Source organism: Acanthaster planci, linkage group LG08 (assembly GCF_054643075.1).
Source record: "Acanthaster planci isolate LZ-2023a linkage group LG08, COTS_SCS, whole genome shotgun sequence".
In the NCBI taxonomy this organism is placed as follows: Eukaryota; Metazoa; Echinodermata; class Asteroidea; order Valvatida; family Acanthasteridae; genus Acanthaster; species Acanthaster planci.
The window spans coordinates 18,149,453-18,163,482 of NC_141784.1; the positions used below are offsets into that span (position 1 = coordinate 18,149,453).

Sequence of the window (14,030 nt, forward strand, 5' to 3'; positions counted from 1 at the left end):
GAAATTAAAAATGGAGTTAAAGGTCTGAATCCATATTTTAAATCCAGTTTCAGAACGTGAAATTCAAAATACAGTAATAAATTTTCCCGATAAGAAAGAGATTACATTGGTTGTACCATTAATGAGGAAGTGATCCTGGCAATTTCCAACCCTGGAGCTTTTATTATGAACATACCAGTCTTCAGTGGATATGTACCAATCACCATGAAAATTTCCATGGTTACTCCAATATTTCAAAATGGTGATTCACAAGTTATTAACAATTACAGGCCCCTTTGTAATGCATTCACTAGAATATTACAACATATTAAATATGCAAGAATGACGCATTTCCTCGATAAGCACAAATATATTATCTCATTTATTTGAATTTCTTGAAAACAGTTTTGTATCCATAGCGTTATACAGTTATAAGGTAAAGCCAGTAGCAGTGTGGAAGGACACTGGAATACAGTTGGCATAACCTGGACTTCTCCGAGGTTTTGACACAATCAATCACGATATTCTGTATCTAAACTTGACCATTAAGGTATTAGAGAAGTGGCTTTGGAGTGGTTCAGCAAGTAAGTACATGTACTTACAAATAAGCATCAATTTGTTACTATTAATGCCATTTTGCCTTCTCTTAAGGGAATTTAATGAAGGGTCAATACTGTACTTTGGCCCCTCCTATTTTCCATTTATGATTGAGTTTGAGAAATCCTTAGAGATTTTCTCATTTATCCTTTTGACTGTTGATAGTGATCTATTTTACACAGCCCGATCCCCGTTGTGTTCTTTAGCACTCTCAAAGTAGAACTAAACCCTCAGAAAATCACACCCTGAAATAAAGGCAAAAATGTCGGGACCGTGAGTGAGACGTTTGATATTCTGCTCCCTCAACATCATGTTGAATGAGTCCGTAGCCGCATTCGCTTTTGAATTTGCCCCCCCCCCACCAAATACTGGATAAGCCACTGAAGCCAACAATTGTCCCCAAATATTAAGACAACAAGCTTGATGTTTTATTAATTAGCAAAACATCCATTTACAAGATATGCCTAAAACCATAATAGCACAGATTTAAAAAAAAATTGGGACTGTAATCGACCGATCTCTGTCCTGAAAAAAGACAATACGTTACCTAAGTCTAGACATATTGGTATTAACAATAAAATTAAAGCCTTTCTCCCTTGGAAGTATTATTTACCTCCTACAATGCCACAATTTCACCTTTGTTGCAGATTAGCTATGATGTTTCGGCTTCAGAGCTCTGAGAGCAATTGACCATAGTAACTTTCGGGATCAAAGCAATCCTTTAATTAACCCAGAACAAAATGTCACTGTCTTTACACCTGCCAAAGCTTGGGAACTTCATGCACAATAACCTACCAAAACCATTTGTTCAATGTTGTGTACAGGTCAGGATGTTCACCATCATTTCACTAGGCGTTGTCATGGCATTCACTGACTAGGACTCGTACCACTTTAACTAAAAAACTGTCAAACATGCAGGCCCAAACTGTGAAACTCTTTTCATCCTCCTCTGAAAAATAAAGCAAATATATTTATTCAAATGTAAATTTCAAACCCAATTATTTTAACGATGTTCTCAGGTAAAATAAGCCCCTTTTATAACGCTAACGGTCATATTTAAGATGTATGTTACCAGCTGTGTACCAACCTTTATGTTGGTATTTACTTTCAATCGTCGTCCTTGCAACTGTAGGTGTTATTTGTCGAGTGGAGACGAAACTGAATTTATAAAAAATTTCAAATGCTAGATAATTTGCCCATCTACGTGTTGGTAAAAATGAAGTTTTGATTGATTGACTGATTGTTTGATGATTGACGAACTGACGGACTGACTGACTGATTAACTGGTTGGTTGATGTCTCTTACAGTTGACTTCGTACCAGTTTTCAAACATCTAAAAATTAAAGATGTTCCAATAATTACCTTTTGGTCTGTTGATGTCATCAACTTGAGTCTTCAGGCATTGTTGTCTGCATGAAGGTCACCATGTATGACTGCGCGCCACTGAATATGCATTTCTAAAATTTTCACCTAGAGGGTGCTTGACTATTTCGTGACGTCACCAGTTTGAGCAGTATTTTCTTACTGCAGACTAACATTGTTGAAAGAAGGTTCTATCTTCTATAAATTTCAAACATTAAGGCACTTCCAGTTCCCACTAGAAGAAAGGGTCGAATCAAAGTCACCACAGTGTAAAAGAAGACGTAGATTTACTCTAAGATAATACTGAAAAAAAGAAAAAATCTCTTTGTAGATTTTCGAGAGTAACAGGATAAATGTTTAATTAGTTGTTATTGATATCTAATGATGTCATCACAGGGGTCACTTGAAGAAAATTGGAAACCTATGTTTATTCTATAATTTGATTGGCAAGTCAAGAGTATATCTCTTATAACAGATTATTCCTGTAACTGCCGATCTCATGGCGTCATCAGATTACATCTTCAGACCTTTTGTTGTCAGCAGCGGAAAGGTCATTATACCAATTATTTACAAGCGACAATAGCAAATTTCGCAAAAATCTGCGGAAAATGCATTTCTTACACTTTTCAACATACTCTTAGATGATGCTTGACTATAAGACGTCACCAGTCCGATTGTGAACAGTGCTTTCTCATTGGAGAATAACACCATTGAAAACATATATGTAACCAAGTTGAAATAATAAGGCGCTTCCGGCTCTGACCGGAATCAAGGGTCACGTGGTTTTGCACACAAGACGATAATTGGAGACCTTAATTTACTTTACAAATCGCCGTAAAAAGAAAGAAGGAGTATCTCTAGCTTGTTTGTAATTCACACCTGTCGTCATCATGACGGCACCTTTGTAGACAATCCGAGGATCAAACATTTATGTTGTACTGTGTTGAATAAAGAGCCGGAAATTGTTATTAAGAAGAGGAAGACGAGGACAGAGATGGAGTTGTACAACATCAAATAGGTGACTAGATTGAGCCAAATCAATCAATGTGCCAGCGTAGACCAACGTCACTTCCTGTCGAGGTCACAGCAACTTCCTTAGCACTGGCTCACGCCTCATGCATAGCAACATGATCCTTCCTGTACGTAACGTATGGCACGAATAACTCAATATTTAACGTACAAATTCAACCATTCAAACTCACATTTTGAAAGGAAACATCGGCAGCTGCTATGCAGCAGGATGTAGTCACACAAGTGAGATCCATCATTGCAAGTTCTTTTGCTTCCTGGCTTCACATTTGACAGAATTCCGAACGTGGGTTTCGATGAGCAGGTATGAGAATCACCATTGCTTTGTATGTAAAATCCGTAAATACGAACTTAACGGCATGAAAGTAAGGTTTCACACATTTCTTATGCCTGAGGCGAAAATTTCTCGCAGATAAGATGTTATTGTTTGAAATTAGAGAGGTTTTAGTTATTGAATATGATTATTTACTTGTAATTTTGACCCAGAAAATGGGCAATGCTCATGCTCTACCAGTCGTGCATTCGTGATCATGCATGAACGCCGTGAGAGCTTTCCGAACGAATGTGCTAGCGTGAATTTGATTGGTCAACACAAGGTAAACAGAGCATAACTGACGAATCACAGCGGCCGTTTAATCATTGAGATGTAAAAATCGCATAATGATACCGTACATTGAAACAGCCATGATGGCTCTGTGTGAAAAGGCGTGAGCCAGTCGCTAGGGCAACGAGCCGGTGACCTCGGAGTGACGTCACGTCTATGCCGGCGAATAGACCGATTGCGCCAGCTACGTCACGTGACTTAAAGTAGGTATCAAACCTCAACAAACTTGGCGTCCTTCCATAGCAAAGTCACGTGACTTAGTAGTCGCAATCGGTCTATTAAGAATCCATATATCAGTACCGACTGTTTAAAGTGTATATTTATATCGTTTAGCGATTGTTGCTATGTATTTCCAAGGATTGTTGCGTTTTTTCCGCTTGTGCGTGGGCGTTTGGTAGCTTATCCAGCTCCTAAATTTCCTTTTCTTGCAGATGGGAATTAGATAGGAATGACATCAATCTTCAGCGGAATTTTTTTCTTGTCATGCCAAATGACGCCGCATTATCTAGATCTGAAGCCCGGCGGCTGGGAGTGGTCGCTGTAAAGTGACCAAACCACTTCGCTCTGGTAGTTTTGACCTTATAGCAGTCCAAATTCTCTGGAATTTTCCGGTCAGTGCCAAACATGTGCAAGTTGTCACCATCACTGGTAGTTTTGCTGCGCCCAACAGCAACCCATCTCATCGGCGTGGCCGAAAAATCGTGTTTTTATCAGAGCTCTGGCGACAATATCGCATGACTTTTGCAATTGCATACGTACGTAAACGTACCTAATACAGCATGCCCAGCTGGACCGCATCCCCCTTCGCAGCTGGCAAGCTGTCGCCTTTGTGTAAGTCATACCCCTCGCAAAGAATTTTGTTAATGAAGGTAAAATTCCACGGGGAACGGCTGTCAAGTTTTTTTCTCCTAATCACCTAGGAAACAAATAATCAAGACACTTTATATCATTCTTTAGATCAGAATTTTTTTGTTTGACGGTAAAACAAGATAATAAAAATCTCATTTCAAATTTCTTTTAAGCTGAGCCTTCAAAACATTGGAATTTGAGTCCTAAAAATAATAATAATTTATTCAAGCGCAAATGTCATATAGATGTGTTCAAATACGCGGCACAATGAAGACATTAATTGTGGAACGATGAATACATTTAATCATGGTTGAGCCGATGGCATACAAGGCGCCTTGAGCAGCCGACAAACGACTCACACTCACCAACATCAGTAAAGGGGAGACAGTAAGAAGGAGTTACAGTTTTAGAGGTGGGAGGAAAACCCCAGAGGAATACTCTGGGTAAAACCCACGGAGTCAGGTAGGGACTGAAAACCATGTGGACCGGGGCTGGGAATCGAACCCGGAACCACAGAGGTGAAAGGCGAGGAAAGAACTACCGTGCCAACCTGAGTCCTGTACAAAGTACATGAAAGACATGTGTTTGCTGTTGCACACTTTATAATGGTACCCTTGAAGTGCAAAAATCTGTAACACTATTAGAGTTAAATAGTGTAATGTAATGCATTAACCAATAGAATCGATTAGTGCACGTTAAAGTATTGGTTGCTGGGTAACGCGTCCCAGGCTAGTGCCTAGCCGTCGTGTGATTGCTAGAAGCATGCTATTTTTGGGCGCCAGCCTACAACGCTAGGGCATGTACATGCACACGTAAGTGGCCACGTGCTCCCTCTTTCTCAGTAAAGTTTATTGTAAAACATCATTCATTCTGATTAATTAAACACATATAGTCCAACAATCGCAGTAAGGGAGCCTCATGCTTGTGGGAGTTGTAATTACCCATTGATTTGTGTCACAATTGTGTGACTTTATAAAAGATCACGTAGGCGAGATACTGATGTACACCTAAAAGCGAATAACCCAATACGAAGGGTAGACGAAGACCTGTGCCCAGCATTCTTCATTCTTTTCCCGTTTGTGGGGAGTGTGGGTGCGTGTGAGGGTGTTCTCCTGTTAGTGTGCTGCTGGTCCGGCAGTAGACTTCCTCCATAACGGATCTGCGTCTCAGGGCGCAGAGGTTAGACCGCTCACCGATGCTGGTCGAGACCGACCCAGAAAGTCGTCGGGAATAATTCTGCTACAGTAATTTTCATGTCTTTGTGCTGCTGCTTAGTCTTCAAATTTATAACAAGGACATGAATGGTGTTGAGTTGAAATTGAATAAAGACAAATTTCTAAATACCAAAATCACCCAGCAAACAGTGTGGCTTTCTCGAACATGTAATAGTATGTTATCTTGTGTAGCGTTGGTCATGATTTTGCTGTCAGATTTTCAGCTGCAGATATTTCATACTGAGCATGTTTGAAGGGTTGATGTGTCACAGTCAGTAGGCATAACATGAAGAACTTAAACCACGGCACAGAAAAGCAAACTCAGAACATGTCGTGTTCTCTTCGTGTGAAATGTGTTCAGGAATGCGTTTACCTCCTCAACGCCATGTTCGCCAGGTTCAGTTGATTAGAATAAAACATAGTACGGTAAGTTATCTGATTGCACATAAACATAACAATTTGAATTTCCGAGACTAAAACCACTGTTGCTATACCTCGTGGTTCGGGGCAAGCTATTGCATTGCGACCACTATCTCTGGAATGGACTGGTTCCTTTGTGCCTTTCTTATCCATTGAAAACAGTGTATTGGTGCGAGGCGTCTCTTTATGTAACTAAGCAGAAGTTTGGATTTGATCTCAATTACGCCTAGCTTGAGCATGGTTTCGATTTCTTTGTTTTGGTAGTCCTTCGTGTATCAAATGGAAATGGGTAAGCTTCGAAAAGAATGGAATCATCCGTAGTGAGCGTTACACTGTGTGCCTCATCAAGTCACTGTGACCAGGAATATCTTTGAGCACATCTGTGAATTCCTAAAGATATGCAGTTTTCGCTGGACACACTTGAACGTTGATGCAAGTTTCTGCTTCTTTAACTGGTAGGAAATTGAAATTCACAATTCCCCTTACGTCATCATCGTCCATCACGCGGGTGCCAACAGGCCTGCGCGCATTCCTTGTATGTGCGCGTGCATCTAATAGTCTCTCAACACGCTGCTTGCTCAGCGGACTCTACGAGTGCTATGTACTTTTCCAGCAAGCTTGCATGGAAAGTACGCTGCTTCTGTGGAGCTATTTGCACGCACTTCCGAGTCTGTGCTGCAGATCAGTGAAATATTCATCAATTTCAACTCTCTGGGTGCGTTGCCGGTCCATAATTCTTTGAGTATCGCTGGCGGACCTCTGACCGTTCGACCGTACATGAGTTAGATTGGTGAATAACCTAAGCTCTCTTGCGTGATTCAATATGTGCAAAAAAAAGTGCTGGCAAATAATGATTGATTTCCTAAAGATGCCCAAGTCTTTAGGATGTTCGTTGGACATATCTATGGAGCAAGCGCTTTAGGGTTCCATCAAACGTTTCGACTAATCCGTTTCAGATCAGATTTGAAATTTATTACGTGTTTTTATCGTCAGACATTGGGATTTCTTTGTTTCGGTTTTGTTTCGTTGGCTTTTCTCATGTGTGATTTGGGTTTACCTGTCCTTCAATATATCTAAAAGATGTCTATGAAATATCATCAACAAACTACATCTGCTATTTCTGCAGGGAGTCCACGCTGAAGTCCAAAGTCGTAATACATCTACTTCAAACTGTCGCAGCGTGTATGTTTCACAACCGTAACTCTCACACACAAGCGCATGCACTCAATGGAAAGCCGAACCAGGAGGAGAGTGGCTGTACGCGAGTCAGGAGCACAGACACTGCCTGACTGAACTTGGTAACTCCTAAGCAGTGGCAGTGACACTGGAGTCAGACTACACTCTAAGTCGTCTGGTCGAACGATTCTGAGATTGCCTTTTAAAACTGAATGATACACCGACTTCAGAAGTCAGCCTGTTTCAACTATGAATGAACGTTCACTTGTAATTGTGGCGTTTACGAAATCAGGCTGAAGCCACTCCGCAGACAAAATTAAAAAAAAAGAATTTCGACATTGACATGTCATAATCTCACCAAAATTTAACGGTCTCTTTTACACTGGAAATCACCAGCAAGTTTGGATTAGCCCTTTTGTGAGTATCAGGCATTAGAATATCAAATTCATAATTAACAAGTAAAATCATTATCGAATTCATAATTAAACAGAAATGTGAAAATAAAACCACCAAGGACATCATACACATCGATTTATACATAGATAGAAAGATAGATAAATAATTTATTTCATTAGAGACATGATGTGGTAATCGTACCGACTGCATTGTATCAAGTCAACAACTTAAAAGAATGAAATTAATCAGTACATGTACAGTACACCAACATTAAATTTTATATAAAAGAGTTCAAGTAATTAAAATGTCCTAAAGGGTAGTAAGCACAAAGGGAGGAGTCTTTGCTTCAACTCCGCCATTAGTCGCATTTTAATTTACATGTATATGTACCTATAACTGGAAAGTCACAAATTGAATAATGAAAGTCTGACCATTGGCAGCTACATATACTCTTAAAACCTATAGTCAAATTTGACTAGAAAATAGTCAACTTGGACTAGCCATTTAGGGTCAGCTGGGTGCAACTAGAAATTAGTCAATGTGACCAGATATGTCTAGTCAGAATTATTGACTACCAAATCTAGTCACATGGATTAATTGAAATATTTGTCATACCCTACCATGTGTCCCAGTTAACATGACTAGATTTCTTGTCAACCACACTTTTTCCAATATGGGTCAAGTCCTACTACATATCCCAGTCATTATTACTAGATTTCTTGTAAAACATACTTTTTGTCCAATATAGCCCTTCTTTGAAAAGCAGAAGTATTCTAGAAATATTACCTTGAAACACCTCTATTAGGTATTACATGTATGTACAGTACAGGACAGTGCATACACTGTACATATACATACAGGCCATGCATGCATGTGCGCGGGAATAACGTCTGCTCGAAAAATAGTGTCCTTTTGAACAGTGTGGGAAACCCATACGTATGACGTAGATCGCGCGCGAATAGAATATTAGTTACGGCTCATTGTTCAGTAAAGAGCCTAGTAAAAACAACTTTTGTTTGGCGTTAAGTTCCAACACAGTGGCTAATTTTCCAGTCAAGTTGCAAAAACTAGGAAAACTAGTCAAAAATTTGACTAGGTTGTTTTAAAAGTGATATACTCTGAGATTAGAACTACATGTACTCGGAGAAAAGTTGCATTACTGTTCTGACACGTTGCTCCCAAGATTTTGGCAACGTGAAAATAACACGTCATCATGACGTAAACAAGGCGGTGCTTCACCAAAAACCCTATGTATTGCACGTATTTGCCCACACTGGAAGAAATGCGCAAATTTCACAGTTGGACGGTACATCTTGCGAGATCCATGAGATTTCTGAAATCTACAAACTGAAGTCTTTCTGAGTAGATAGAATCAGTCATCCAAATCCTATAAGAAATTCACGATGTCCGACACGAGTGATCAGGAGCAAGGATGGCTGAGTGGTGGCTTTCCTAACAAGACCAATTTTTACGATCTACTCGGGCCCCGCAGCCCGCTCCAGATCGCAGTTAATACCAGCATCGCCTGCCTGGCTTTGCTCGGTAACGGCCTTGTGATAACCGTCATGCTGGCCAGACGCCGCATGTTCAGCTCCCTCACGAATCGTCTCATCCTTCACCAGTCCATCATCGATTCAGTTGCCGCAGTGGTTTTCTTCCTTCACAGGGTTGTTGTGAGCTCCAAACCTGTGTTTTCCAGCCAAAACACTCTCTATGCCGACTTTGTCTGCCGTTTCTTGTTCGCCGACGTCTTCATGTGGTGTGTGTATGTGACGTCCACGTACAACCTGGTCATCATCTCGCTGGACAGGTTCATGGCGACCTGTTATCCACTCAAACATCGCCAAATAATCTCATCTGAGAAAATCAAATACGTCGCAGCGGTTCCTTGGGGAGTCGGCTTGGCCCATGGCTCAAATCTTTTGAGTCTTTTCGAGCCGTTTCAGGGGCAATGCCAACCTGTGCCGAAGGGAAAAGGACTGGAACTCTTCCAAGGTGCATTAGTGATCATAGTGGAATATCTGGTACCCGTCACAATTCTAATCTACACGTACACAAAAATACTGATCAGACTACACAGGAGGGTCTTCGTTCCTTCTAACAACCGCGAGAATTTTTTCCGCAAAGCTAAGGAGAACATACTGAAAACTGTCCTCGTAGCTGGCAGCGCGTTCATAATCTGCTGGTTCCCTGCCGAATTCCACTATATCCGCACACTGTTCAGCATTTATTCAAGCGAATCGGTGTACACTGTATTTGCTGCGTTGGTATCCTGCAACATGTTCATAAACCCAACCATTTACTGCTTTATGTACGAACATTTCCGAGCTCAGTTGAAGGAGGTTCTCTGGAAAGGACTTCGACAAAATCGAGTACACGTCGGGCAACATCTTCCCCGTGTCGCTTTGAGAGCAGCTAACGCAGAAAATGGTCGACAGTAGGATGCATTCAAGCAAGTCAACCTTTAAAAACGAGGGACTTGCAAAGAATAAGCATTCAACAACCGTTGCGCCATCTTTACCCCATTTACGAACAATGCACCCCTGCCCTTGGAAGGGCTCCTGCTTTCCAAAGCCAGGCAAACCACAGTTCCATCCGACGATCTCACCCATTCATCCTTGCTGGATGTGTACCTGAAAGTCTGAGCCAGACGCTACGACAACGAACCTGTTGAGTAACTTCTCGGGACGTCGCGGCAACGACCTGTTACTGAAGTCCGCAGGACGCAGTAGCGGAATCAACTCTAATCCCTCTGCTGAAAAATTAATAACATTCTGATTAGCACAAAGGCGGCTCGAATCCGTAGTAAATCCTGATGATATTTGATGACCGTTCACTTAAACTGGCTGTGTTGTTATGGAAGGTACGTGTCTTTTCTTTGAGACCCACGGGATGTGTGCGTGCATTATAGTTATCTTTAACTTATCACAAAATGTGATTGTTTCAGATTGTCTATTCTCGTCAAATCACTAAGCTGTTCTCAGAGTGCTGTTTGTGCGTCAGTATTGTTGTCTAGCATTCGGCATACATGTGGTTTGAAGCCCTTTGACATTTACGCGCCCTTTGCAATGAAAATGTCATTTCGTAAAAAAGATACCTAAATATTTGCAACTAATAATGTCGCACGTAATGAATGTCATATTCCGAAAAACCCTCCACATTTTGTTTCACTAACGATTCTTTAGAATCCCAAGGCTTACACATTCTTCTTTGATGTTATATCCTTTTTAAGTGGCCGTTCAATTTAGCGATTTGTTTTTATGCATATCGGACTCTCGTTTTCTTTCCATTACCGCGCATTGTAATGAAAGGTTTGGGAATTCTTACAAGGGAGCTGGTAGTCTGAAAGATTTTTTAGCCATGCTGGTTTAGATCAACTGCTTTTCAAAGCATCTGCCATTTTTCTTCTTTGAAAAAATTGAAATAGATACGATGAGCTGAGATCATCCATGAATAATTTTAATCTGGCCAGATTTTGGTCATTTTCCCAAAATGATCTGACAGTTGATTTATTTATGACAAACATTATCCGCTTTTTCAAAGCATCTGTCAGTTTACTCCCCGGAAGAGTTAAAAATAAGAGACACAGGGAGAGCAAACACAATTATAATCCTATGTAAACTGCAGAACCGCCAGATCTATAGCGATTAGTCGAAACTGATCTGGCAGGTGATATGTTTATGACAACTTTTTATTGACATTTGCAGTTGCAAGTGAAAGATAATCCTCTTGATAGAAAACCACGCAAAACCAGCGTTGCTTTCATGCTGGTGTGGCTTACATGAAGTCCAAAAGTCGTGGTCGTTGCCGCTGTTAATGAAGATTCCCCAGTAAACTGTCCCCCATATAAAGAAATGGCGGTCTGGCCGGACCTTTCCCTCCTAGTGGCGTATCCAGCGGGGGGGGGGGGATTTCTCCCGATATATTTCTTTCAACTGAGAATACTTCATAATTATGTAAGTAGGAAATAAAGTAATCGGTATATTTATCAAATAGGATATATTTTTCTCCCCCATTATCATGTTGAATGAGCCAAAACGTGCATTTACTTTTGAATTTGCCCCAACATCAAAAGATACAATCTGTTACAGAGTGAAATTAATGAGATAAAAGTAGATTTGCAGCACATTGCTAAGAAAAATAAGTATGTACGTCTATTAGCAGCAGAATGTGGGCATTGCGCCTGCTGGTACCCATGCAGTAATTTCATGTAAATTAGATAACATAACTTCGCAGGAAGGTGTTTCGTTGGTGAAAACAGGAAGAGCACGTCGTTGCGAAACACTGGTGTCAGAGTTTCTCCTGCTTTGCCGGCCTCGATGATTTTTGATGATACATCTGGAGATTTGCCGTCTACTTAGATCTGAAAGGTTGTTTAAAGTCAATGTTACAAATTTTATGAGCGACATCGGTAAAGGCAATTGCTGATAAGTTAAGCCCCATCCACTGCCAGAAACAACGACGTCAGAAACCATTTTTCGGAGCCTGCCGATTTCAAGAACCAGGTTTTCTACATTATACCTGGTTCTGGGAACCGAGTGATGCCAGATAATGGCGGGACTCTTCCCTAGCTAGTGAGCTATGGAATACCGTTGGAAGGGCATGGCGTTGCTGTGGAGAGGCCTTGGTAGGCCAAATAGTAACCCCGTGGTTTACGTCCGCTGCAGTGAGCCACAAGAAACCCTCATGAGACCAGGACAAGCTTGGCTCCGTGCAGCAAACCAACCATCGCCCTGTATCAACGATATGCTTGAAAAAAAAACAGCCACTGTTTGTGTGCTTGTTAATTGAGTTGTCAATTAGTAGAATTTACCAAAATATCCTAGGAGTAATCAAAGAGTGTAAATAATTTGTAAAATTAGAGTAGCAAGTGCAGTGGAATAAAACATCGTTATCTTGTGTTTTTCGTTTGATGGTAAATACCTACCGTACCGAATGTCATGTCCAACAGGAAGGGGAAAATACCGAGGATGTCGCTGATTGTTGTCCGATATCTTACAGTTTCAGTGGCGTAATTTTGTGCCTGAAGTTGGAGGGGGAATGGGGAAAGCGGGGTGAAACCGTATGATTCTACGAAGAGGTCGATGTTCATAATATTGATGTATTTCCAAAATATGTATTCAGATTGGCATTTTTTTGAGCGATAATGAATGCATGTACCGTGTACAGTTCAGACTTATTGCTGTTGGTTTATTTCAGTGCATGTATAAACATTATTGGAAGTGATCTGTCTTAATAAAAGATATTACGGCTGAGTGTGTACAATGAGCAGACTTTACAGTACGAACTGCCAAAAATTGCCTTTTTCTTTGTGTGTGTTTTTAGCCCACTTCCATATGGCCTACACACAAGCGTGTGCGCTCAGTCGTTTATTTTTTGCATCACAAAAATGTGACAGAACATTTAAGCAACTCGTGAAATGTTTCCCTTCAAAGCGATGGATTTTAATAATGAGCACTTAATTCTCATGTCCATTGCAACTTTCCACTGACCACTGTGCTCAATCATTGGAATATTAACAACATCAAATGGTCTTCTTTCTTTGCACCAAAACATATAGACGATATTATGTCAAACCTGTGTACAAACTATGTGGCAATTGATTTTCCTACACCTTAAAATGTAAAATGTTAAGAATCCTACCGCTAAGAACAGTTTAGAATTAAAAGTTATAAAGCAAGTAGCATTAAACTTGTATTGAAGCAAAACATATACCGTAAAACTAAAAAGGGTATGTAAATTGTTGGAATCAAAAAGTTATCAAAATACAGGGCACTAAAACTAAAACTGGCTTTTGGATCAAATAAATGTACATAATCAGCTTATACGGGATTTCAAATGAGAAAGTAACTTCGCTTGTCTTTGGGCCGTGAAAAGTTTGTTTGATTCCAGAGTCCCAAGGTACTGAAAAGTACGTATAGCAACATTAGTCTCGGGATTAACGGACAGATGTAATGATCCGTCAGACTTGGCACGGGTATTTGCAGAATGATGTAGTTTCTGAAAGCGGAACTGGAGATATGCTGGGCTTAGATTATTCTGGCAGTTGTACACTTCAACCTTACTATACGCATCTCCCAACGAGCTGGCAATGATGACCGCGAAGCTGCCCGTTGTGATTGTGTGAATATGCGTTCTAGGGTGAGCATGCATCAAGAAATAATCTGGCAAGACGTTTGTATCGTTTAAGAAACTTATCGTCGTAGGAACGTGCACGTCCTGACCAGGCAACGTCACAATAGTCGAATAAAGGCAAGATCATGGCACTGTTTATCGTTTTAAACAATGACTTATGAAGGCAAGGTTTAGAGGATCGTCGTAGAAATTTCATCCTCATGGAGATTTTCTTAACTGTGGCATCAATGTGATCGGACCAAGATATATGTTCATCCAGGATATGTCCA

General features: G+C 40.6%; 1 protein-coding gene and 1 pseudogene across 2 annotated transcripts in view; both read left to right on the plus strand.

Moving 5' to 3' along the window:
- Positions 1-796, plus strand: part of LOC110984519 (mitogen-activated protein kinase kinase kinase 20-like) — a 3,973-nt pseudogene extending 3,177 nt beyond the window's left edge. The window contains exon 3 of the transcript XR_015426139.1: positions 783-796. The product of XR_015426139.1 is annotated as a mitogen-activated protein kinase kinase kinase 20-like (transcript). The remainder of the gene's footprint in view (positions 1-782) is intronic.
- Positions 797-7,781: 6,985 nt separating this feature from the next.
- Positions 7,782-10,680, plus strand: LOC147798450 (galanin receptor 2b-like). The gene has a single exon (XM_087140590.1). The coding sequence runs from the start codon at positions 9,030-9,032 to the stop codon at positions 10,065-10,067; it is 1,038 nt and encodes a 345-aa protein (XP_086996716.1). The 5' UTR covers positions 7,782-9,029; the 3' UTR covers positions 10,068-10,680.
- The last annotated feature ends 3,350 nt before the right edge of the window (positions 10,681-14,030 follow it).